General features: G+C 61.5%; 1 protein-coding gene and 1 long non-coding RNA gene across 9 annotated transcripts; one reads left to right on the top strand and one right to left on the bottom strand.

Moving 5' to 3' along the window:
* Window positions 1-350: 350 nt before the first annotated feature.
* On the top strand, window positions 351-22,632 carry Kdm6b (lysine demethylase 6B). Of its 8 annotated transcripts, XM_028869436.2 has the most exons (25): window positions 351-489; window positions 3,167-3,437; window positions 6,988-7,099; window positions 12,101-12,218; window positions 12,465-12,608; window positions 12,698-12,839; window positions 13,025-13,123; window positions 13,219-13,438; window positions 13,529-13,621; window positions 13,702-13,863; window positions 14,276-14,476; window positions 14,565-14,912; window positions 15,000-17,212; window positions 17,315-17,441; window positions 17,545-17,650; window positions 18,512-18,717; window positions 18,823-18,887; window positions 18,967-19,038; window positions 19,129-19,277; window positions 19,640-19,754; window positions 19,838-20,025; window positions 20,163-20,304; window positions 20,713-20,839; window positions 20,940-21,110; window positions 21,295-22,632. In XM_028869436.2, the coding sequence occupies exons 6-25, from the start codon at window positions 12,703-12,705 to the stop codon at window positions 21,316-21,318; spliced, it is 4,965 nt and encodes a 1,654-aa protein (XP_028725269.1). In that variant the 5' UTR covers window positions 351-489; window positions 3,167-3,437; window positions 6,988-7,099; window positions 12,101-12,218; window positions 12,465-12,608; window positions 12,698-12,702; the 3' UTR covers window positions 21,319-22,632. The 8 variants fall into 8 exon arrangements, with proteins under 8 accessions (XP_028725269.1, XP_028725270.1, XP_028725271.1 ...); XM_028869437.2 differs by lacking the exon at window positions 3,167-3,437; XM_028869438.2 differs by lacking the exons at window positions 351-489; window positions 3,167-3,437 and adding an exon at window positions 4,505-4,595.
* Window positions 3,410-5,632, bottom strand: LOC119087022. Its single transcript, XR_005090441.1, has 2 exons — window positions 4,825-5,632; window positions 3,410-3,655 (listed from the first exon to the last, which is right to left on the bottom strand). It is a non-coding gene; the product is annotated as an uncharacterized LOC119087022 (long non-coding RNA).
* Window positions 22,633-22,680: the final 48 nt, after the last annotated feature.

The raw sequence follows: 22,680 nt of genomic DNA, 5'->3' as shown, positions 1-22,680 counted from the left end.
GAACTAAGAGTGAAGTGGGGTGGCCTCTAGCGAGAGGGAGGCGTGGCCTTGAACTACTCGCCCGCATAGCCTAAAGGGGATGTGACTAAATCTCGGGGGGAGGGCTTGAGCGCGCGGGGCGGAGCTTGCTTTGGAAGGGCGCGGGATCCAAACGGAATAGAGGTTTTTCAGGTGAGGGTCCAGGATAGGCTCTGCACACTGCACCCTAAGCATTGCAATCCTGACTCGGAACCCTTGCCTGACCCCACAGCTGAGGCGAGCCGGACTGGAGGCGGGGCGGAGCAGGAGAGGGACCGCAGCGCAAAGGGGCGGGGCCACGACTCAGGGGCGGGGCTGGGGAATGGGGGGCGGGTGCGAGTGTTTGCGTTGGAAAATCAAACTGCGCCACGGGGTAGAGCGGCCCCCCCAGGCCCTGTCTGGGAGAGGGGGGGCCCGCTCGACCCCCAGGAGGCCTTGCGGACCCCGAATATCTGGGACCCCCAGAACCAGGTAATGGGGAGCCGCAGGGACTTTTGGAAAGAGGGAAGCCATCTCCGTGCAAAGGGGCGGGACGTCAGACTCTGCAGGGGTCTGGCTAGGGATGGGCATTTGTGTCTTGGAAAAAGCAATGGCAAAGTTGGGGCGCAGGACATCCAGGTCCCCCAGAAGTGAACAAGGCAAAGGTCGCGGAAAAACTGGTCATGGTTGCAAAGGTCAAGAGGGCCCGAAAGTACTCCCAGTCCCCGCTGGGATGGGGACTTAGCCTAGGGCGGGGCTCAGCGATCCTGAGGAACAAGACTCCAGGGCAGCTTGCCGTAAGGTCTAGGGCTGGGCGATCAGGCATAGTGAGCCTCCCGTTACGGGGCTACTTGAAGGCTCCTTCCAGCTCTTTCCCCTGGGGGTGTGTATTTTTCAACCTTCACCATCCCGCCAGGAGCGGTAGCTTTGCCCAGCTCACCACACTCCACCACATAGCTTCTGCTCTCGTCCTCCCCGGTGCTGTCCCCACTTTCTTGTCGCTGGGCTCTGGCCCTTTCTCCATGCTGAACCTTTCCCACGTAGCCGCGAGATGGCGAAGATGAGACGCCCACCAGGCGCTTGCGGGTTGGGGGATCTAGCTATGACCTAGCCCGTGAGAAAGGTGCGCTGAGGTTCTTCTTTGATTTCCTGTCATCCGTCTGGCACCCACCCCCACCTCCACTGTTCCAGGAAATTGTAAGCATATGGGTAAAGGGCATAAGCCGGAGACAGGGCTAGATTCTCAGTCTATGCGTTTGTGGCCTGGAATCAACAGTGGTGAAAGGCAATGCGGGTTGGTCCCTAAGCTGCAGATTCGTTCCGACCTGTCGTGGCCGTGACTGTCTTAGGGTAGGGGCTGGAGTGTGGGAAGGTCGAAGGCGGAACACCTAGTTCCGGGTGATGAGAACCCCGAGAGAAAGACAGAGAAGCAACGAGCTGAGATGCTATGGAAGTGATGCCGTTGTCGTTCCGAGTAAGGCAGGACCCAGAAGCTAGCTCCGGTCGGATCTCGGTCGCTTGCCTGGGTTGTTTGCTCAGTTGCCAGAGTAACAGGGCAACGAGCGTCCCCCGCCAGATTCCCAAACTCTCCCTCTCCTGTCCAATCCGCTGTAGAGAACGTCGCCGACGTCAGGGCTGTAGTGACCAATGGGGAGCTGGCATTATAGAGAGCCTGAAGCAGGGAGAGGGGGGGACGGGAGAGGAGGGGGAGGCGGTGGCTCCCCGGGATCTGCACGTGCACTCCCACACGCATCGCTCCCAGTACACCCTCTTCCACTGCACGCGCCCAGGCCGCCTCTTGCGCCTGCGCGGCGAGTCGTCTGCCCCCCTCCCAACCCTTGCCTTAGGTCTTCAGTCTGTGTTTGCAAACTAGTCCAGGGCTGCGATCCTCAACCCCTGCGGGCCCAGACGTCTGGGTGGGTTTGCGCTCTTTAGCCGGGTGTCGACTGTTGATGTCAGTCTCTTGTGGGAAGGCCGGCTACCTGGGTTCCCAACTGCCACCTCCAGCTGGCGCCCCAAAGCTCCCAGGTGGGCTGGGCGGAGCTGTGGTTTCCGGGCCCCCTAGGCTCCGTCGCGGCTTTCCCGAGCTCTAGCTTAGGTTGTTTCCACAAAAGAAAGGCTGTGGGTACAAGCCCCCATTCCCGAGGCCTCACCCGCCCAGGCCTAGCTGCAGTTAGTGACCCGGCAGGACACTGTGAGGAGCCCCTAGTGGTCCAGGTGGCTTTCCTGGCCAGAGGGTCGTCATGCCCTTATTTTCCCTTGTGAATTCCTGCTGTTTGATATGCAAAGCAAACCTTTCCCTCCCCTTCCCCTAACATTTCCTTCTAGCTCTCTCTAGGGTTTCTTGCATCTCCCTTGGCTGCTCTCGGGCAGTCTGTCCCCGTCTCCACTCGTCCTTCTCTGCTTCTCCAGAGGGTTATATAACTCTTCCTCTCGGCGTGTCCTGATTTCAACTCCACAGACTCCGCCCTGGAACAGCACGGGAGGGGCGGGAGAGTTGGGGACCCAGACAGATTCCGGCTGGCGGCCAGCTGGGGCACAGGGGATCCCGCAGATAGCAGACGGAGTCCCTCGGGACCGAGTGCCCTGTCCCCAGACTCCCGCCCCTAACCAGGGATCAAGCCCAGAAGAAAGAAGGCACAGTATCTCTAAGGGGCGTGTCGGGACAGTCAGAAATGTGGGTTGGGAGGTCAAGGCTGGAGGCTGAGAGGAGGAGGCAGGCGAATGACCGGATTCCCTAGGATTAGCCCTGCTGGGGTTAATACAGTTAAAGCCAGGACGCCTGGGTTCCCTCCTTCCCCTCCTTTTTGGGTTTCCAGAATTCCTATAGCTATTTCCCAGGAAACTTAGCCAGCGGCTCCTTCGCCCTGGTAGGAGTCAAAGGTCTGTGTTAGAGGTGGCCTGGGATGATGTCACCAGTGCACGTGCCCCGGGACGGTTGCCAGGCAATGCGATCTCCTCCCCTTTCCATTCCCTCCCACCCTGCCCGGAGTCCCGTTCCATTCCCGTGCCGTCTCTTTCCCCCTTCCTTTCCCTTGGCATTGGCATCCTGCAGGTGGGAAACCCTGGCCTGGAGTTTTGTGAGGGGGAGGGGCGCGGGTGTGGTGTGGCTTAAAAGACTTTGCTCCTTTGCTGAGTTGAGAGAATTCTGGGTCATTTTTTTTTCTAGATTGCCACAGAAAAACTTCCTCTTCGATCTCCTTTCCCTCCCCACCCCCACCCGCACCCTTGGAAGCGTCTCCCACCTGCTGCACGGCCCAGTGGCATGCCGCCCCTTTCCCATCTTGAGTTGAAGTGTGGGTAGTTCAAGACAGCTGCCCCGAAGAGAAAGATCTGTACGTGGGGTACACACACCAACTCATCCCTGACACCAGCTTCACCTCCTCTCACCAAACAGAAAACAGTGTCAGGCTGAAAAGTCAAGGTCTTTATCTTTGTAGGTAGGTGGATCAGCTTCTGGCATTGCCCACTTTGGAGAGAGGAATTCAGTGGTCTCTCTGGCTGCCCTTCTTGGAGTTGGTGATGGATGGTATTGGTGTCTCCGGTCGTATATGCCTTGGAACTTGGACTGTCAGCTCAAACCAGGATTCTAATCCCAGCTCGGCCAACAAAGGGGACTTGGACGGGTCAACACCTCTCAGAGCTTCCAGTCCTTAATCTGGGACATTTAAATATCAATACCTACCTTTTAGCTGATGGGAGGGGTAGGAGTGAAATAATTTATGCAAAGCACTTAGCACAGTGGTTGGCATAAAATTAATAGTGAATGAGTGTCATGAAATTCGTATTATTAAATGGTGTTAGTTATATAGTGGGTGGTGGACCAGTTCTAAAGTAACTATCACTAGGGCTTGGGTAGAGAAGAGTGGAGTTTTACTAACTGGTGTGTGTGTGTGTGTGTGTGTGTGTGTGTGTGTGTGTGTGTGTGTGTGGTGTGCGTGGTGTATGGGGGTGTTAGGAATTAGCATCGACTACTTTATGTACCTTATTTGACGTGGGCTTTAGTCAGATTTGTATTGCTTTCTTTAGGTTTATTTTCCCCTCCTTAAAAATAGCTAAGACTATTCCTTTGGCTGTTAAAATCATTACGCTGTGGCTTATGATTTTGAAGCGATACTCTGGTGCCCTCCCATGTCGCTCTCCGGAGCCTTTCATTTTGCAAAGGGACTCCGCAGTTTCCCTAGCGGGGACATGGCTAGGCTAAAGGGGTGTGTAAAAGGTTGGGGTGGGTGGTGGAGAGAGACTAGTGGGGGGGAGGTTGGGGGAGCGGTAGTTAAAGGGAGAGACCGGAAGGGAGGAGGAGGGAGCCTGCTGGTGGGGAGGGAGGGGAGGAGGAGGAGGTGGAGGAGGAGGAGGAGGACGAGGAGGAGGAGGAGGGAGGGAGGGGGTTGGGGAGAGCCTGCTACAGTTCTTTGTTTGACTCCGGGACTCAGGGACGGGGAGGAGGAGGGAGGGAGGCCGAGGCTGCAAGCGCTGGGGCAGGCCCAGGAGGCAGAGGAGGGACCGTCTCCCCCGCCCCCCAGCCCCCACTCCCCCCCTGCTGCTTCCCCTCCCTACCCGGACTCTGGGGGCACCGCCGGGGGACAGACACCCAGCAGGTAACCCCAGCCTGGCTCTCCCTCCCCCTGTCTTATTTTCTTCTACACCCTCCCGGACGACCCCTCTCCGTCGCCCCGATCCCCCGGCCTTGCCTTTCCCCAGCCCTCCTTGTTCCATTTCCCCCGAGTTGGGCTTGTCGCCTGCTGGCTCCGTCACCCTCTGTCTCGTGCAGCCCGACTCCCTTCCCCCCACCCCACAGTGTGTGCTCCCCTGTTCTGCCCGAGGCACCTTTTGGGGTTCTGTCTCGCTGTTTCTCGGGCTGGCTTCTTCCGACCTGTCTCCAGGGGCTCTAAGGGAGGAGGGAGTCCTTACCCTTTAATGGCTCCCCCCCCCCGCCTTGCCCCCTTCTCCTTGTAGCAGTCTCTAGGGGTGAGGGAAAACCGGAATTTGGGGGGCCCTCTGGAGAGGCAGGGAGCTATGTGCTGCTGGAGACAGGGTCTGTGAGTGTGTGAGGAGGGGTAGGGATTTGTTAGAGACCAGGCTGCCTCTCTGATGTCCCTTTAAATGGCCCTTAACATTTCTGGGGACTGGGGGGGTGGGGTGGGGAGGTGGCAAGCTGCTGCCTGGGGGGCAGGGCCCTTGGTTTGTCCACACCGTCAGGGGTGGTAATGATTTAAAGGGACAGCCTTGGTGTGGCCACTGCCACCCCGTGCTGGCAGGAGGGGGAGCTGGCAGGCAGTGTCTGCAGAGGCTTGGCTGGGTGAGCGGGGCATTTGAGGCTGTCTGGTACTGGGCCTGCAAGTCTGCCGTACAGTGGCTCTGCTTGGATAGGTGGGAGCAGGGGTTGACAGCCTGCCCCGAGGGTGCTGAGGATGGGCTTTCTCCAGAACCCCATCTTTGAGTCCTTGGACTCCGTGACCAAGAATCTTTGAGTCTGAACCACAGACTCTGGGGGCCACCAGCTGGGGGCCACCGGCAAATCTGCAGGCCAGCGGGGTGACCTGAGCACTTGGGAGCTGGCCCTTCAGCTTCCCCTTTTGTTGTCTGGTTATCTGCACAAGAAGGCCCCAGCCCCTCCTCCTCCTCCACATGCCCCCCCACCCCCACCCCAGCTGTTGGACAGATGAATTACAGCCTCCTGCTTGGGGCCAAGGCTGGTGAGGGATTAAAGTTCTGAGGTTGGCCCTCCCCCACTCTGGTGTCCAGACACCCCTTCACGCACCCTTCTGACCCCCTTGGCTGCCCCTCACTCCTCTCGGTCGGCCTGAGGCCTCCCTGCTCCCCACTAGGCTAGACCCTTTCTGGCATACCCCACCTCCACACATGCTGTCAACTGCTGGGTAAGCGCCTTAGTCCTGAATTTGCCTCCCTGTCCTGAAGGGTTGCGGCATTTTTCTCCCGCAGAAGGGCCTTACCACTCTGGGTTTCTCAGCCTGCAGCTGACCACTGCCCCGTGAGGGCCTTGCTTAGGTCAGAAATAACCCCTCCCCGGAGACGTGTCATCAGCAGCTAGAAAAGCTTGCAGCACATTGCATCATGGAGGCTGGGGGCCAGAGGCCTAGGTCTCTGGGGCAGGGGGAAAGATGGGGGCTGGAAAGCCAGGAAATGGAGAGGCCAGGCAGAGAGCCCAAGTGTCCGGGTCCTGGGGGCAGGAGAATGGGAAACATAGGTCCCTGAGGAGTGGGTCTGAGGTGAGGGCTGACTGAGGCCGGACCCCTGTATCAACCCCTGATTCTTGGCCCTAGACTTGTGTTAATAGTCCTACTTCTTTGTACCTAAGGATTGGGGGGGAAGGGAGTGGCCCCCGTCACCTCCTTGGGCCACACAGAGGAAGGAGGTGATGGGGAAACAGGATATGGCCTTGGAGGTGACATGGAGGGAGCCTGCTGCAGAGGCTACTTCCCGGCTCAGGCCCAGCCACAGTTGTTGCAAAGAAGGCGCCTCCCTGTTGGGCCCGTTCATCTTGTCTGGCCACCTGTGCCACTTGCCAGGACCTGCCTGTGCCAGCCTCAGGGAACGGGAAGGGTCGGAGTCCAAAGGGTGGGGTTGACTATCTGGTGTCTCGTCAAGGTTGGGGAGGAACTCCTGGGCTGGAGGAGCCAGAACTGAAGCCTAGGGTCCGCATGCCCTGGGGGCAGAACGAAGGCTGACTTGGCTGTAGGTATCAGCTGTCACTGAGCCTGCTCTGGGTCCAGTCAGAAGAGGGATCATGGATTGGTGTCCACTGTGGACTTACTCAGGTGCCACAGCATGGCCCCCTTACCACCTGAACCAGGCTGCCTCTTGAGGGGAAGGTTGGAGGATGGCTTTTTTCCAGGTTGCCATGGAAACTGATTCTCTCATCTCATCTGACCTCTAGAGCCAGGTTTCTCTTCAGTGAGGGGGCAAGGAACACAAGGGAACTCCTCCATTGTGGGAGACCCCACCTCTAACTGAAATCTTCTCTTTCAGGTTCCCCCAGGCGCCATGCCAGCCCCGTAGCACTGCCCACACCACGGCTTCTGCTGCACCCCATTGCTGGGGTGATTGTTCCAATGAGACTGAACACTTCAAACTCCATCTGGTAAGCTTGGCTGCTGAGTGTCACCCCTTCCCCCAAGTCCAACTCTTCACCGCGTGTTTGAAAATCTTTGCTGTGATCTGGTTCATGCCCACTCATCAGAATGGTCCAGTCCAACCCTAGCCTCCCCCAACATGCCATGCTTGAATGGTTCAGCCCTCCGGGTTGGAGCTCCCCTCTATCTCCTATGAATGGTTTTTCCCTGCACTTCACCAGCCTCTCTACTACCTGGAAACCTCTTACCCACACCCCCAGAGCCACAACTCATTCCTAACTGAAGAAAGCTAGGGTTTGCAGACTGGAAGTAGATGTGAGATACCCCAGTGGGATGTCTTGTTGTGAAGGGGAAGGAAGGCTCTTCTCCCACAGGAGGGAATCCTCATGCTCATGAAAAGTGCTTGGGACTTGATGTGGGAACATGTTGGGGATCACTGCCGTACAGCGAGCTCGTGCTTGTCATGGCCGTCTTCGAATCTCACCTCTCTGGTCTTCTTCGGTCCATCCTCACCACGATGCACGGCAGATGTGCTTTGCACACCTAACTCTTAACTCTTGTGCGTTCTCAGTCCTTCTCCTCCGGCCAGCTCTCTTCCCGAGGCCCTTCTTCACCTCCCTTTCCTCCCGAGTAGAAGGGAATTCTCCCTCTGCTGGGAACATGAGTTCTCTGATTCTTTGTTGCTTGTCCCCCATCACTCATTGAGTTCCTGGAGTAGGACTACTTTCTCCTCTCTGTCCTGTTTAGTATGATGGTTTGCACATTGCCTTTGTAGATTTGTGTTGAATGAATGTTTTCACTGAATGTACTGTTTCACTGCCAAGAAACCTACGGCAGAGATCTGCTGTGGAACCTCCTGCCCACACCTTCTCTAGAGCTTATGAGACATTTGGGATAGTAATGCAGTGGAAGGCTGATCTAGGCGGTAGCCTGCAAGGATAAAATGGAGGGAGAACAGGTCAGGGGCAGTCTAGAAAACATAGCTCTGGAAAGAAGCCCAGCCTGTCCACTCAGTTGCACTAGGATCTTGCTTGAGTTAGTCACCTGCCTTCCCAAGTCTGTTTCCTCATTTACAATGTGGGGTAATCACGTAGCTCCTATGGCAGGTTTTGGGGGGGAAGAGTTAAAAGATGCATGTAACACAGTGTTACAGTAAAGGTTAACGCAGTGCCTACCATTTAATAAATGCTAGCAGTTCCCATTGTGGTTGCTGCGGGCAGCTGTGGGGACTAAATGAGGATGCCGAGGAATGGGACCGAACTTGACTGAAGGTAGACAGAGCCCCAAATAATTGACTCAACGGAAGGACCAAGGACCCAGTGGGAAGTCAGGATCCAGGGGAGTCGAGAGAGCCCCTCAGGCCTGCCTCCGATAGTTCCCTGGCTCTCTTCGAGAACGTGGAGACAAACAGAGCCGGGCATGTGCACAGACACACGTGATCACCACAGTGATGCAGAGGCAGACCCAGACAAAAGAGTGAGACAGGAGCCAACCAGACACACAGACAAGAGACAGCCTCGAGGAGTCATGTAAGACAGGGATAATGACAGGAACGCGCCAGACCCAGGCACCGAGGGCGACAAGATAAGCTGATAGGCAGGTGCACACAGACACCCAGCCCCACACACAGCCGACCCTGTTAGACCGACGGACGGGCGAACACAGCGCCCAGTCAGAGGCAGACACAACGCCCGCAGTGACACATAGCGGGCCAGCGCGCCGTCCGCCCGCCCGCCCGCCCGCCGCCGGGGCCGGCACTGTCACTTCTCCATGGGGGCGGGGAGGGGCCGGCGGCGGGGGAAGGCTGGGGAAGGGAATCCCGGGCGGGCGGCCTGCCCGGGTGGCTGAGTCACCGCGGAGCCCCAGCCCGCGGCCCTCCCTCTCCCTCCGGCTCTCCCAGGTGAGCAGCGAGCCGGGAACGTCCTAGCTCCCGCCATGCCGAAAGAAGACAGCCAAGGGACGGGGCCCGCGGGGGTCGGCCCTGGGTCCGCCCCACCTCCGAGCCGGTGCGTGCCGGCCCAGTGTGCATGCTCGGGAGAAACCGGTCCGCGGGGGCGGCGGGGGGGTCTGGTGTCTCGGGCCGTCCGTCCGTCCGTCCAGCGTCTGCTTGCGGACCGCAGGCCTCGTGCCAGGCGTCCCTCTTAGACCCCTGCGCTCCGGGAGCCGCGCGGAGCGGGGCGCTCCTGCCCCCCGAGCCCGGAGAGAGTTAAGTGGGTGTGATTGATGGAGCGGCTCTCTCTCCGGGGACTCACGGGGAAAGGGGGGGGGGGGTCGGTTAAAGTCCTACGAGTCCAGATCCCGGATGCAGGAGGCGGGGCTTGGCCGTGCCGGGAGTGCCCGGATGGAGAGGGCGTGGCTTTCGGCCCAAGTGGCATTAACCCTTTCTGGGCGGCCGGCTTTTGGGGCCGTCGGTCGGGTTGCGGGGCGCGGGGGTTGGGTGGGGGGGGCGGGCGGGCGGGAAGGCTGGATCGTCAGCCTCGGGAGTGTGTCGGGCTCCCAGCCCGGTCGTGGACGTGCGCGCGCCTGCCTGCCGCCTGCCTTCGAGGAGCCTGGGGGTGTCTTGTCTTTGTGCGTGTCCCCGGTGGCCCCCTCCTCCCCTTGGTTAGTGGGGAGCCCTGGGAGCCCGGGGAGGGCCGCTCCTGCCTCCAAGCAAGAGTGGAGGTGAGAGTGGACGGCGAGCCGGCCCGCGGCGGCGGCGGAACAGGTGTGCGTGCGGCGGCTGGGGCTGCCCGGCGCGGGTGGGGCCGTCTGGAGGGAGACGGAGGGGAAATTCCGCGGGACCGGGGGTGAGCCGTGTGTGTGTGTGGGCTGAGGAGTTGTGTCTGCCTCTGACTGTGTGTCTGTGCGAGCCGAGGGAGGCGGGGGCTGAGTCAGTGGGAACCGGGGATGGTTTTCGGCGTGACTCACTCCCCCGCCCCCCCCACCCCGAGCCTGATTCAGACCCCGAGAAAGGCTTTGTTCGTGGGGCGGATGGGAAGTCAGGCGCCTGCGTCCCTGGTCGTGGGGGGGGACGGGGACACGGACGGGACACAGGTCGGTGGTGGTGGTGGTTGGCGAGATCACGCTTAGGGTACAGGAAGTTTTGTTCTGGGGCGCTCCGCCGTCGTCGTCCGTGGTGTCGTCGTGGGAGGGGGTGGATAGAGGCTGAAGATCAAGAAGAGGGCTGGAGGGGGACGGAACTCGCCAGTTTGGGGAAAGCTGAGTCAGTTCCCCGTGGGAAAGGGGAAGTGGCCGAGGGGAAGTGTCATCATCGCAGAAGGGGAAGCTGCATTTCCTGGTAACTAGCAGCGTTCTGGGCACCACTTCCTTAGCAGGGTGCCTGCTTCTCTGACACCTGGTACCCCGCGCCGCCGCCGTTGGTGCACGACTGGTCCCTTGTCCCCCCCCTCGCAGGGCTGGTCTGGGGGGGGGCAGCCGGTTTGGGCTGCACTTGACCACCTTGGCGTTGTCCGTGTCCCGGGGGGCTTGGTCACTGACGGACTGCAGCAGCCTCGGGAAGAGTCCCGACCCTCGCAGCCCGCGGGGCGCGAGCTCCCACCGGGGCCGGGGGACCGGGCAGCCTGCGGGAACCCGTCGGGTCCGAACACTTGTCACGCACAGATGACCTTGCCCCGGCGGGAGGGGAAAGACTTGTTTTCGCCCGAACCCCTTGTGCCTTTGTGGGCTGGGTGGAAATTTCCCCGCAGTGCAGACTTCTCGGCCAAGGCGAACTTTCCAGCCGCCCCCAACCCCTCGCCGCGCGCTCTCTCCCCCGGCTTCCTGCCCGGCGCTTTCTCCAGCTGGAGCGCTGGCCCCGCCCCCGCGGCTTTGTACTCGACACTCGCCTCTCGCCGCTCTTTGTACTCTAGACTCTCAATGGACCGATCCCGGGAGCGGAGCCGGCTCCCTACCTGCTGGGACCTGGGGTAGGCGCAGGCAAGCAGCTGCCGGGCTCCGACCGTCGAGGAGGGAGAGCTGGGGCTAAAGGGAGCGTGCCTAGGAGCGAGGAGCGCCGTGTCCGTTGTGGGTCCCGTCGGCTTCGACGGGAAGGAGTGAGTGGGGGGGGGGGATTGGCGAGAAGGAGGAAGTGAAACGGGTTCTGGGTTCTTTAAGGGAGTAGGCGGTGAGAGTGGGACAGGGGTGATGTCACTGCCTGCTGGGCCCCGCCCTCCACTCTCTCTCTCTCTCCCGAAGGACCCCCCCTTTACACACATCGCTTCCGCTGCGCAAGTGGCCACGTCACGGGCAACCCCCGAAATCCCCCCTCCCCTGGGGGGGGGTGGGGGCCACGTGGGCCGTGGGGGAACCGCGTGGCCCCGGCAGGGAAAGGGCATAGAGGATACAGGAGCCACGCGAGAGGGACCCCTCCACGGTGCTCAGCTTCCCCGAAGTTGGAGGGCTGAGTTGGGGGGGACCTGGCTGAGGGGGCCGGCCGGTGTGGACGACTCCGAGCCGGGGAGAGTGGAGGAGCTGGAGGAGGAACTTGGTATGAGACTGGGGACTTGACCGTGATTCCGGACCGGGGTCCGGCGCTGGAGGCGGAGCGTTCCGACGGAGGCGCCGGCCGGCCTGGTGGCGGGGTCGGCTGTGATGGCCAGACCTAAGCGGTTCCACCGGCGTGGTCGAGCGCAGAGTCTGTCGGGGGGACCCTGGGGAGCGAGGAGGGGGATAGCGCTGCCCCCGTCGGCGACGTGCGTGCGTGGGTCTGCGGTCCGTCCTTGGGGTGGCGAGGCAGAGGACGACTCCACCAGTCCGGCGGGGACCAGGGCCAGTTGGGTGGACGTGTGAGGCTTGTTCTCAGGTCCAACCGCGCGTGATTTCCCCGTCCTCACCCGCGTGGGTCTTCTTAGCCAGCTGGAGGTGACTGCCCCGCCGGCCACCGGTTTCCGATCCCAGATGGGGACCCTCGGTGGGAGCCTCGGGGTCACACCGGGGTCACCCTAGGGCGAGCCAGTCTGACCGGCCCTGCCGCTCCTCCTCCGGAGGCCGCTGAGTGCTCGGCTCACCTCGCTCCTATTGGTTCCTGCCAGGCTGTTACCGAGGCGGAGACAAGGGTGATGATTGGCTTTCTGGGGAGAGAGACGTCTTGTGATTGGCTAAACCTCTGGAGCTTTTGAAGCTGCGAGAGGACGCTCCCACGGAGGCTGGGTAAGCAGCCGCGCGGTAGGTCGCCCTAGTAGCTCGGGATTGGAAGGAAGCCTGTCCGACTGTACAGCGGCTGCGTTGTGTACCTATTGTTGACTCTCTCCCCGCCGCTTGTCCCACATTCCTGTCACTCCACTAGGGGCCTCTAGGGGCTCCTTATGCCGGTGTCTGCCCCGGCTTCTGGCCCTCAGTCTCCCGTCGGGCCCTGACGGTGCTGGCAAGTTCAGCGTCCTTTTCTTCCCGCTGTAGAATTGGTCGTGGGAGGCCGGTGGCTGCCACCTGGAAAGAGTGGGCACTCTTGTTGAGAGCAGTCGGAGCTGGACCATCGCGCCAGAGAGCTGGGGCAGGGGGGCGTGCCCCATCTCCAGGGCTCCTGGGGCCACTGCTGACCTGGTAAGGGAAGGGCCGGGGCCGGTTCAGCTGAATGTACAGATGAAATGTTTTGTCCCCTGTTAGAGCGTGCTCTCTTGTCCCTGACCCAGGCTGGATGCATCGGGCAGTGGACCCTCCAGGGGCCCGCTCTGCACGGGAAGCCTTTGCCCTTGGGGGCCTGAACTGTGCTGGGGCCTGGAGCGCCTGCCCACCCCATCCTCCTCCTCGAAGCTCATGGCTGCCTGGAGGCAGGTGAGGATTGGGCCTGCCCTATCTCCAGGCATTTCTCCTCTCTGCCCATTTCTGTCATTCTCCACGCGTTTCTGTTATGTTGTGGCCCGGACACCAGCCTCACCTGCTCTTCCTCTCTCCGGCTCCTCCTTTCTAGGGAGCAGGATTACTTCTGGCAATCCATAACAGACCTTTCCTCTTTGCAGATGCTCTGCCAGCATCGGGCAGCCCCCTCTCCCTGCCCCTCTCCCACCTTCCCATGGCAGTAGCTCCGGGCACCCAAACAAACCCTATTATGCTCCTGGGTAAGTGGGGGACTCGAAAGTTCTGGGGTTGGAGGTAAGACTGAGGCCTTGAAATGTTCCCTTAAGCCTGATCACTCCCAACGCCCACTCCGTAGCACACCCGCCCCAAGACCCCTCCACGGGAAGCTGGAGTCCCTGCATGGCTGTGTCCAGGCATTGCTGCGGGAGCCAGCCCAGCCAGGGCTCTGGGAACAGCTTGGACAGTTGTACGAGTCAGAACATGACAGCGAGGAGGCCGTCTGCTGCTACCACAGGGCCCTTCGATACGGAGGAAGCTTCACCGAGCTGGGGCCCCGAATTGGCCGGCTGCAGCAGGTGAGACCAGGCCGGACACAGGTGGCCGAGATTGGCCGTTTAGCTCAGTGTTCCGGTTCATCTTACATCTGCCCTTTCCCCTCCGCCCAGGCCCAGCTCTGGAACTTTCATGCTGGCTCCTGTCAGCACCGAGCCAAGGTCCTGCCCCCCCTGGAGCAAGTATGGAATTTGCTGCACCTTGAGGTGAGACTGAAGCCCAGTGAATCAGGAAAGGGAGCTGTGGTCGGCCGGGCCCGGGCCATCATCTCTCTGCTTGTTTTTAGCACAAACGGAACTATGGGGCTAAGCGAGGGGGTCCCCCAGTGAAGAGATCTGCGGAACCCCCCGTGGTACAGCCAATGCCTCCGGCAGCACTCTCGGGCCCCTCAGGAGAGGAGGGCCTGAGCCCCGGGGGCAAGCGCAGGAGAGGCTGTAGCTCTGAACAGGTATGACTGGGGGTGGGTCAGGGATGACGGGGGTGGGTCAGCGGGCAGGGATGGACAGGGATGACTGGGGGTGGGTCAGCAGGCAGGGAGGAGGCGGGGATGGACAGGGATGACTGGGGGTAGGTCAGGAGGCAGGGATGGACAGGTATGACGGGGGTGGGTCAGCGGGCAGGGAGGAGGCGGGGATGGACAGGATGACAGGGGGTGGGTCAGGGGGCAGGGATGGACAGGGATGACTGGGGGTGGGTCAGGAGGCAGGGAGGAGGCGGGGATGGACAGGATGACAGGGGGTGGGTCAGGAGGCAGGGATGGACAGGGATGACTAGGGATGGACAGGGATGACTGGGGATGGACAGGGATGACTCGGGGTGGGTCAGCAGGCAGAGGGTTTTCACGCTCTCTTCTGTTCTAGGCTGGCCTTCCCCCAGGTCTGCCGCTCCCTCCACCACCATTACCACCACCACCACCACCACCTCCACCCCCACCCCCACCCCCACTGCCCAGCCTGGCTATTAGTCCTCCATTTCAGCTGACTAAGCCAGGGCTGTGGAATACCCTGCATGGAGATGCTTGGGGCCCCGAGCGCAAGGGTTCAGCACCCCCAGAGCGCCAGGTAAGCCCCTCCCTAATACTTGCGATTCCTCACCTCCTGAAAGTTGGCTGTTCCATCCCTCACTTTGTGCCCCATTTTTCTCCCCCAGGAGCAGCGGCACTCGCTGCCTCACTCATATCCATACCCAGCTCCTGCTTACACTGCTCACCCGCCCAGCCACCAGCGGCTGGTCCCAGCCACACCCCTTGGTCCAGGTCCCCGACCCCCAGGAGCAGAGAGCCATGGCTGCCTGCCTGCCACCCGTCCCCCCGGAAGTGACCTTAGAGAGAGCAGAGTTCAGAGGTCGCGGATGGACTCCAGCGTTTCACCAGCAGCATCTACCGCCTGCGTGCCTTACGCCCCTTCCCGGCCCCCTGGCCTCCCCGGCACCAGCAGCAGCAGCAGCAGCAGCAGTAACAACACTGGTCTTCGGGGTGTGGAGCCGAGCCCAGGCCTTGTACGCGATGACCTCGGCTTGAAGGTGGGTGGGGGTGTCCGTGGGGGCCTAGAACAGCACCCTGATCTCCTCGCTCTGTCCTTGCAGCCTGGCGCTGACCATTACCAAACTCCTGCGCTGGAGATCTCCCCTCACCAGGCCCGCCTGGGGTCCTCGGCACACAGCAGTCGGAAACCGTTTTTGACAGCCCCTGCTGCCCCTCCCCACTTGTCCCTACCACCCGGGACCCCATCATCCCCTCCCCCCGCCTGTCCTCGCCTCTTACGCCCTCCACCACCCCCTGCTTGGATGAAGGGCTCAGCCTGCCGCTCAGCCCGAGAGGATGGAGAGATCTTAGGGGAGCTCCTCTTTGGTGCTGAGGGTCCTCCCCGTCCTCCCCCGCCCCTTCCCCACCGTGATGGCTTCTTGGGGCCTCCAAACCCCCGCTTTTCTGTGGGCACTCAGGATTCACATACCCCTCCCACCCCCCCAGCCACCACCACCAGCAGCAGCAGCGGCAGCAACAGCAACAGCAGCAGCAGCAGCAGCAGCCACAGCAGTAGTAGTCCTACTGGGCCTGTGCCCTTCCCTCCGCCCCCCTACCTGGCCAGAAGTATAGACCCCCTTCCCAGGCCATCTAGCCCAACACTGAGCTCCCAGGACCCACCTCTTCCACCACTGACTCTTGCCCTGCCTCCAGCCCCTCCCTCCTCCTGCCACCAAAATACCTCAGGAAGCTTCAGGCGCTCGGAGAGCCCCCGGCCCAGGGTCTCCTTCCCAAAGACCCCCGAGGTGGGGCAGGGGCCACCCCCAGGCTCTCTGAGTAAAGCCCCCCAGCCTGTGCCACCTGGGGCTGGCGAGCTGCCTGCCCGAGGCCCGAGGCTCTTTGATTTCCCACCAACTCCGCTGGAGGACCAGTTTGAAGAGCCGGCTGAATTCAAGATCCTACCTGACGGGCTGGCTAACATCATGAAGATGCTGGATGAATCCATTCGGAAGGAGGAGGAGCAGCAGCAGCAGGAGGAGGCAGGCGTGGCCCCCCCGCCCCCACTCAGAGAACCCTTCGCTTCTCTCCAGCCTCCATTTCCCAGTGACACAGCCCCAACCACCACTGCTGCTGCCCCCGCTGCCTCCACGGCCACCACCACCACCACCGCCGCCGCCACCACCACCCCCCAAGAAGAGGAGAAGAAGCCACCACCAGCCCTGCCGCCGCCACCGCCTCTAGCCAAGTTTCCTCCACCTCCCCAGTCCCAGCCCCCACCACCTCCACCAGCCAGCCCAGCCAGCCTGCTCAAATCATTGGCCTCTGTTCTCGAGGGACAAAAGTACTGTTACCGGGGGACTGGAGCGGCTGTTCCAGCCAGGCCCGGGTCCTTGCCCACCACTCAGTATTCCTCTAGTCCTGCATCAGGTGCTACCGCCCCACCACCCACTTCATTGGCCCCCAGCGCCCAGGGCTCCCCCAAGCCCTCGGTTTCCTCGTCATCTCAGTTCTCTACCTCAGGCGGGCCTTGGGCCCGGGAGCGCAGGGCAGGTGAAGAGCCAGCACCAGGCCCCGTGACCCCTGCCCAGCTGCCCCCACCCCTGCCGCTGCCCCCTGCTCGTTCTGAGTCTGAGGTGCTAGAAGAGATCAGCCGGGCTTGTGAGACCCTTGTAGAGCGGGTGGGCCGGAGTGCCACCCACCCGGCAGACCCGGTGGACACAGCCGATCCGGTGGACAATGGGACAGAACCGCTGCTGCCTCCCGTCCAGGCCAAGGAGGAGGGTGGGGCGGCGGCGGCGGCGGCAGCGGCAGCCCCAGGTAGTGGCAAGCGTCGGCAGAAGGAGCATCGGAGGCACCGACGGGCCTGTAGGGACAGTGTGGGTCGTCGGCCCCGGGAGGGGAGGGCCAAGGCCAAGGCCAAGGCCCCCAAAGAAAAGAGTCGAAGGGTGCTGGGGAACCTGGACTTGCAGAGTGAAGAAATCCAGGGCCGGGAAAAGGCCCGGCCTGATCTAGGTGGGGCCTCCAAAGTCAAGACACCCACCGCTCCGACGCCCCCACCTGCTCCTGCACCCTCTGCTCAGCCACCCCCATCCGCCCCCGTCCCCGGGAAGAAGACCCGAGAGGAAGCTCCAGGGCCCCCGGGCGTGAGCCGTGCGGATATGCTGAAGCTCCGGTCACTGAGTGAGGGCCCTCCCAAGGAGCTGAAGATCAGGCTCATCAAGGTGGAGAGCGGCGACAAGGAGACCTTCATTGCGTCTGAGGTGGAAGAGCGGCGGCTTCGCATGGCGGACCTCACCATCAGCCACTGTGCTGCAGACGTCATGCGTGCCAGCAAGTGAGTCGGGGGCCGTGGTACCCGAGGCTGCCTACCTGTCCTGGGGACGGGCTCCTGCTCATTACCTCACGCTTCTGACCCTGTTCTGTGGTCTCCCCACAGGAATGCCAAGGTGAAAGGGAAATTTCGAGAGTCCTACCTTTCCCCTGCCCAGTCTGTGAAGCCGAAGATCAACACTGAGGAGAAGCTGCCCCGGGAAAAACTCAACCCCCCTACACCCAGCATCTATGTATGTGTGCCGTCTGCCCCGGAACCGCCCTTCCCAGAGGGTTGGGTTGGGGTCCTTGGAGCCCGGGCAGAGGCTCTGACCCCGTGTCTCCTGGTTGTCTTAGTTGGAGAGCAAGCGAGACGCTTTCTCGCCAGTTCTGCTACAGTTCTGCACGGACCCTCGGAACCCCATCACCGTCATCAGGGGCCTGGCCGGCTCGCTGCGGCTCAGTGAGTTTGGGGGGGCTGTAAGGACTGTGGTATGTGGAACCCTTGGAGAACCACCCCATGCTTTCAGACTTGCCCCCCCCCCTACTCAGTCAGGCACAGGCAATGAGGAGTGCTGAGCCGTGTGCCAGCCAGCCTTGAGACGTCCTCATCTGCCATTTCTGTCCCCAGAAGTGGACACGTGGGAAGGGGGATCTCAGGAGTGGTTAGAGTCGCTTCTGGTTGTCTCAGTGTTTCTATGAAAAGAATGAGCCAGGCGGTGAAGGCCTGTCATCTCAGCACTCGGGAGGCAGAGGCAGGAGGATCTCTGTGAGGCCAGCCTGGTCTACAGAGTGAGTTCCAGGACAGGAACCCTGTCTCCAAAAACCAAACAAATGTAAAGAATGGATCGTAGACTACTTCTGATCCATAGTTTGGTTTTTCTCTTTTTTGATCTTTTATTGTGCAAAAGTGTAAACAGTATAAAACTAGAGGAAACTATATAGAAATGTAAAGGCCAGTCTTGTTTCCTTTCTCTCCTCCCACTGAGTAATTGGAGGGACATTTCAAGCTTGACTACATCTTTGACTTGTTCCAGGGGCCACTTGCCATTCATTGATGGCCTACTGTGTGGCCATATGCATGTCTGAGAATTCTAGTTGAGAGACTGAGGCCTGAAGTTGCAGAAAGGGACTGGGGAGGGAGGGCCCAAAGAAGGCAGGCAGCCTTGCCAGCTTCCCGGGGCTGGGATTCCTGTCAGTTCCTGGGTGCTGAGTTCTGCCCGGTCTGTTTCACCTTCATCCGAGGCCCGGCCAGTCGGTTGGAAGGGCAAGGGTGAGTGGGGCCTCCTGCCCTGGGTGACATCCTGTTGGCGCTCCCTCACAGACTTAGGCCTCTTCTCCACCAAGACACTGGTGGAGGCCAGCGGCGAGCACACCGTGGAGGTGCGCACCCAGGTGCAGCAGCCCTCAGATGAGAACTGGGACCTGACAGGCACAAGGCAGATCTGGCCCTGCGAGAGCTCCCGCTCACACACCACCATCGCCAAGTACGCCCAGTACCAGGCTTCGTCCTTTCAGGAGTCCCTGCAGGTGAGGCGCATGCGCGCGTGGCAGCAGGGGTGCCGGGGTGGGACAGGACTGGGTGGCCTTCAGGGCGGCGCTGACCCAGACCCGCCTCCCCACCCGACCGAGCAGGAGGAGAAGGAGAGCGAGGACGAGGAGTCGGAGGAACCCGACAGCACCACAGGAACCCCCCCCAGGTAAAGTGTGATTCTGTCCCCCGGGCCGGGCGCTCTGGCTCCCTTGGTCCGCCCACAACCTGCCTGCTTCTTCCTGCAGCAGCGCGCCGGACCCCAAGAACCACCACATCATCAAGTTCGGCACCAACATCGACCTGTCCGATGCCAAGAGGTCAGTGGGGCTAGACCGCTGAGGCCGGCCGACACGCTGCCCGGTGCTCGTCTGGATGCCCTTGACCTCGTTGGCATTCCTGTGTTCCAGGTGGAAGCCCCAGCTCCAGGAGCTGCTCAAGCTGCCCGCCTTCATGCGGGTAACGTCCACGGGCAACATGCTCAGCCACGTGGGCCACACCATCCTGGGCATGAACACCGTGCAGCTGTACATGAAGGTCCCTGGCAGCCGGACGCCAGGTGTGCTGCTCGCCCCGCGCGTCCTCGCCCCGGGCGTGCTCGCCCTGCCCTGCGCGTCCTCGCCCCGCGCGTCCTCGGCCCGCCCTGCGCGTCCTCGCCCTGCCCTGCGTGTCCTCACCGTGCGCATCCTCGCCCTGCCCCGCGCGTCCTCGCCCTGCCCTGTGCATCCTCGCCCCGCGTCCTCACTGTGCGCGTCCTCGCCCTGCTCTGCGCGTCCTCTCCCCGCGCGTCCTCGCCTCCCACGGTGCGGGAAGCGCGCACTCGGTGCTTGGCCCGCTGGCCGGCCAATGAGGGCACAGGGCGGGGCCGTGGCGGCGCAGCCTGGCCGCGGACCATCGCCGACGCTCTATCTCCCTCTGCAGGCCACCAGGAGAATAACAATTTCTGCTCTGTCAATATCAACATTGGCCCCGGGGACTGTGAGTGGTTCGCGGTGCACGAGCACTATTGGGAGACCATCAGCGCCTTCTGCGATCGGTGCGCACCACCCCTTGCTAGCCCCCCCCGCCACACCGGGCCCTTGGGTCTCTCACCTGACCCTGTGGCTGCCCACTCCACAGGCACGGTGTGGACTACCTGACGGGTTCCTGGTGGCCAATCTTGGATGACCTCTATGCGTCCAATATCCCTGTTTACCGCTTCGTGCAGCGCCCCGGGGACCTTGTGTGGATCAACGCAGGGACTGTGCACTGGGTGCAGGCCACTGGCTGGTGCAACAACATTGCCTGGAACGTGGGGCCCCTCACCGGTGAGAGGCGGGGGTCGGGTCGCCGTGGTACAGTGAGGGGTGAGAGGAGTGAGGCCCGTCGGGGAGGGGTGGGTCTGAGGGAAGAGCGGGCTGGGGCCATCTGAGAGTCTCAGGGACGCCCTCCGGCCCGCCCGCAGCCTATCAGTACCAGCTGGCCCTGGAGCGGTACGAGTGGAACGAGGTGAAGAACGTCAAGTCCATCGTGCCCATGATTCACGTGTCCTGGAACGTAGCTCGGACGGTGAAAATCAGCGACCCCGACTTGTTCAAGATGATCAAGTGAGGCCCCGTGTGGTTAGCAGCCCCCCCCCACCCGACGGGTTCCTCCCACCCTTGTTCTCCATGTCTTCATCCACGTCTGCGACACCTTCACACAAGTCCCTGTGCCTTGGAGGAGGCTGACAAGACCCCGTTCTCATCCCACAGCCATTGTTTCCTGTGACACACACACACGCACACACACACACACATACACACACACACACATGCACACACGCACACACACTCACCCTCACCCTCCATCACCCTCGAAATGTCAACCGTGACGTACTCCAGACAGGAAATACAACTCAAAAGGGGGCCTGGGAAGTTCACGGGCTGAGGTCCCGGGTCCCGCCCCCGCCCGCCCGCCCTGGCACACCTCCCCGTGTGCCGTCCCGTCTCAGTACCACCTTCGGCCCTTGCCAGGTTCTGCCTCCTGCAGTCGATGAAGCACTGCCAGGTGCAGCGGGAGAGCCTGGTGCGGGCGGGGAAGAAGATCGCTTACCAAGGCCGCGTCAAGGACGAGCCTGCCTACTACTGCAACGAATGCGACGTGAGTGACGCGCGCGCGCACGCGGGTGCTGCCCCGTGCCCAGGGTGCCCGCGGGGCGCCGCCTACCGCCTGACCGCCCGGCCCCCTTCCTCCCGGCCAGGTGGAGGTGTTCAACATCCTGTTCGTCACGAGCGAGAACGGCAGTCGAAACACGTACCTGGTGCACTGCGAGGGCTGCGCGCGCCGTCGGAGCGCGGGCCTGCAGGGCGTGGTGGTGCTGGAGCAGTACCGGACGGAGGAGCTGGCGCAGGCCTACGATGCCTTCACGCTGGTGAGCGCGGCGGCGGGGCTGCCCGAGGGGGCGGGCGGGCGGCGGGGCGGCGGGGCTGCCCGAGGGGGCGGGCGGCGGGGCGGTGGGGCTGCCCGAGGGGGCGGGCGGGCGGCGGGGCGGCGGGCTGCCCGAGGGGGCGGCCGGGCCGCGCGCCCCACGCTGAAGCCCCGCTCTGTCCCTCCAGGCTCCCGCCAGCACGTCGCGATGAGGCCGGACGCCCCGCTCGCCCGCCCCCGCAGGGCGCGGCGGGGCCACCAGCACACGCCTGGGCTGGACCTAGGTCCCGCCTCTGGCCGGGAAGGGGGTCGGGCCCAGCCCTTCCACCCTTATTGGCAGCTCCCCACTTAATTTATTAAGAAAAAAACCATTTTTTTAACAAATACGAGGAAAAAAAAAGGAAAAAAAATGGGAGACGGGGAGGGGGCCGCAGCCCCTCGCCCAGCAGCGCCTCCCTCACCGACTTTGGCCTTTCTAGCAACAGACACAAGGACCAGGCTCCGGCGGCGGCGGCGGCGGGGGTCACATACGGGTTCCCTCAAGCCTGCCCGCCGCCCGCCGCCCGCCGCCGGCGCAGACGCTCGCGGCTCGTGTACATAGACGTTCGGCAGCCGAGGTTTTTAATGAGATTCTTTCTATGGGCTTTACCCTCCCCAGGACCTCCTTTTTTTACTTCAACGCTAGCTGTGACCCCTGTCCATGTCTCTGTTTATTCACTTGGTTATGATTTGTATTTTTGTTCCTCTTTTTGTTTTTGGTTTTTAATTTATAACAGTCCCACTCACCTCTATTTATTCATTTTTTCTTTTACTTTTTTTTTTTTTTTTTGGGAAAACCCGACCTCCTGCACCCCAAGCCATCCCTCCTGCCTCTCGGGGAGGCCCGCTCCTGGGCTCCCCTTGCGCCCCAGTGTATGTCCGGGCTTGGCCCGTCCGTCTCCGCCCGCCCGCGGCTCCAGCCGGGCTCTCATGGTGCTCAAACCCGCTCCCCTCCCCTACGTCCTGCACTTTCTTGGACCAGTACCCCACTCCCGACCCGACCCCAACCCCACCTGAGGGTGAGCGACTCCTGTACTGTAGGGGAAGAAGTGGGAACTTAAATGGTATTTTGTAAAAAAAAATAAAATAAATAAATAAATAAAATAAAAAATAAAAGTTTTAAAGAAAGAACTATGAGGAAAAGGAACCCTGACCTCCCCAGCCTCGGCCAATTTAAAAAACATTGGACACCTCCACCTCCACCATCCCCCCCCCTTTTTTTTAAAGGCGTGAAACAGCCCAGGGCAGGGCCTCACTGGGGCAGGCACACCCTGGGGTGAGTTTCTCTGGGGCTTTATTTTCATTTTCTTGGTTCGTTTTCTCCCGCTGGGGCTGCGGAGGGGTGGGGGGTTTACAGTCCCGCCCCCTCACACTGCACTGTCCCTCTGCCCCAGGGGCAGGGGGGTCTTCCCAACCCGACCCTATTTTCGGTGATTTTTGTGTGAGAATATTAATATTAAAAATAAAAGCAGGAAAAAAAAAGAGAGCCTTGTGTTTTGATGGTGGCCGTCGAGTATCAGTTGAAGGGCTGGGAA

The sequence above is a fragment of the Peromyscus leucopus genome, chromosome 8b, assembly GCF_004664715.2.
Source record: "Peromyscus leucopus breed LL Stock chromosome 8b, UCI_PerLeu_2.1, whole genome shotgun sequence".
Taxonomy (NCBI): domain Eukaryota; kingdom Metazoa; phylum Chordata; class Mammalia; order Rodentia; family Cricetidae; genus Peromyscus; species Peromyscus leucopus.
Note: the sequence above shows the minus strand (reverse complement) of the source record. Positions and strands in the feature narration are given on the sequence as shown.

What these genes read in the sequence shown, in the direction of transcription:
- Kdm6b (XM_028869437.2), top strand. Translation starts at nt 12,703, where the DNA reads ATGCATCGGGCAGTGGACCCTCCAGGGGCCCGCTCTGCACGGGAAGCC. An exon ending in GGAATTTGCTGCACCTTGAG is followed by an intron (nt 13,622 to 13,701) that starts GTGAGACTGAAG and finishes GCTTGTTTTTAG; the next exon opens with CACAAACGGAACTATGGGGC. An exon ending in CAGCACCCCCAGAGCGCCAG is followed by an intron (nt 14,477 to 14,564) that starts GTAAGCCCCTCC and finishes TTTCTCCCCCAG; the next exon opens with GAGCAGCGGCACTCGCTGCC.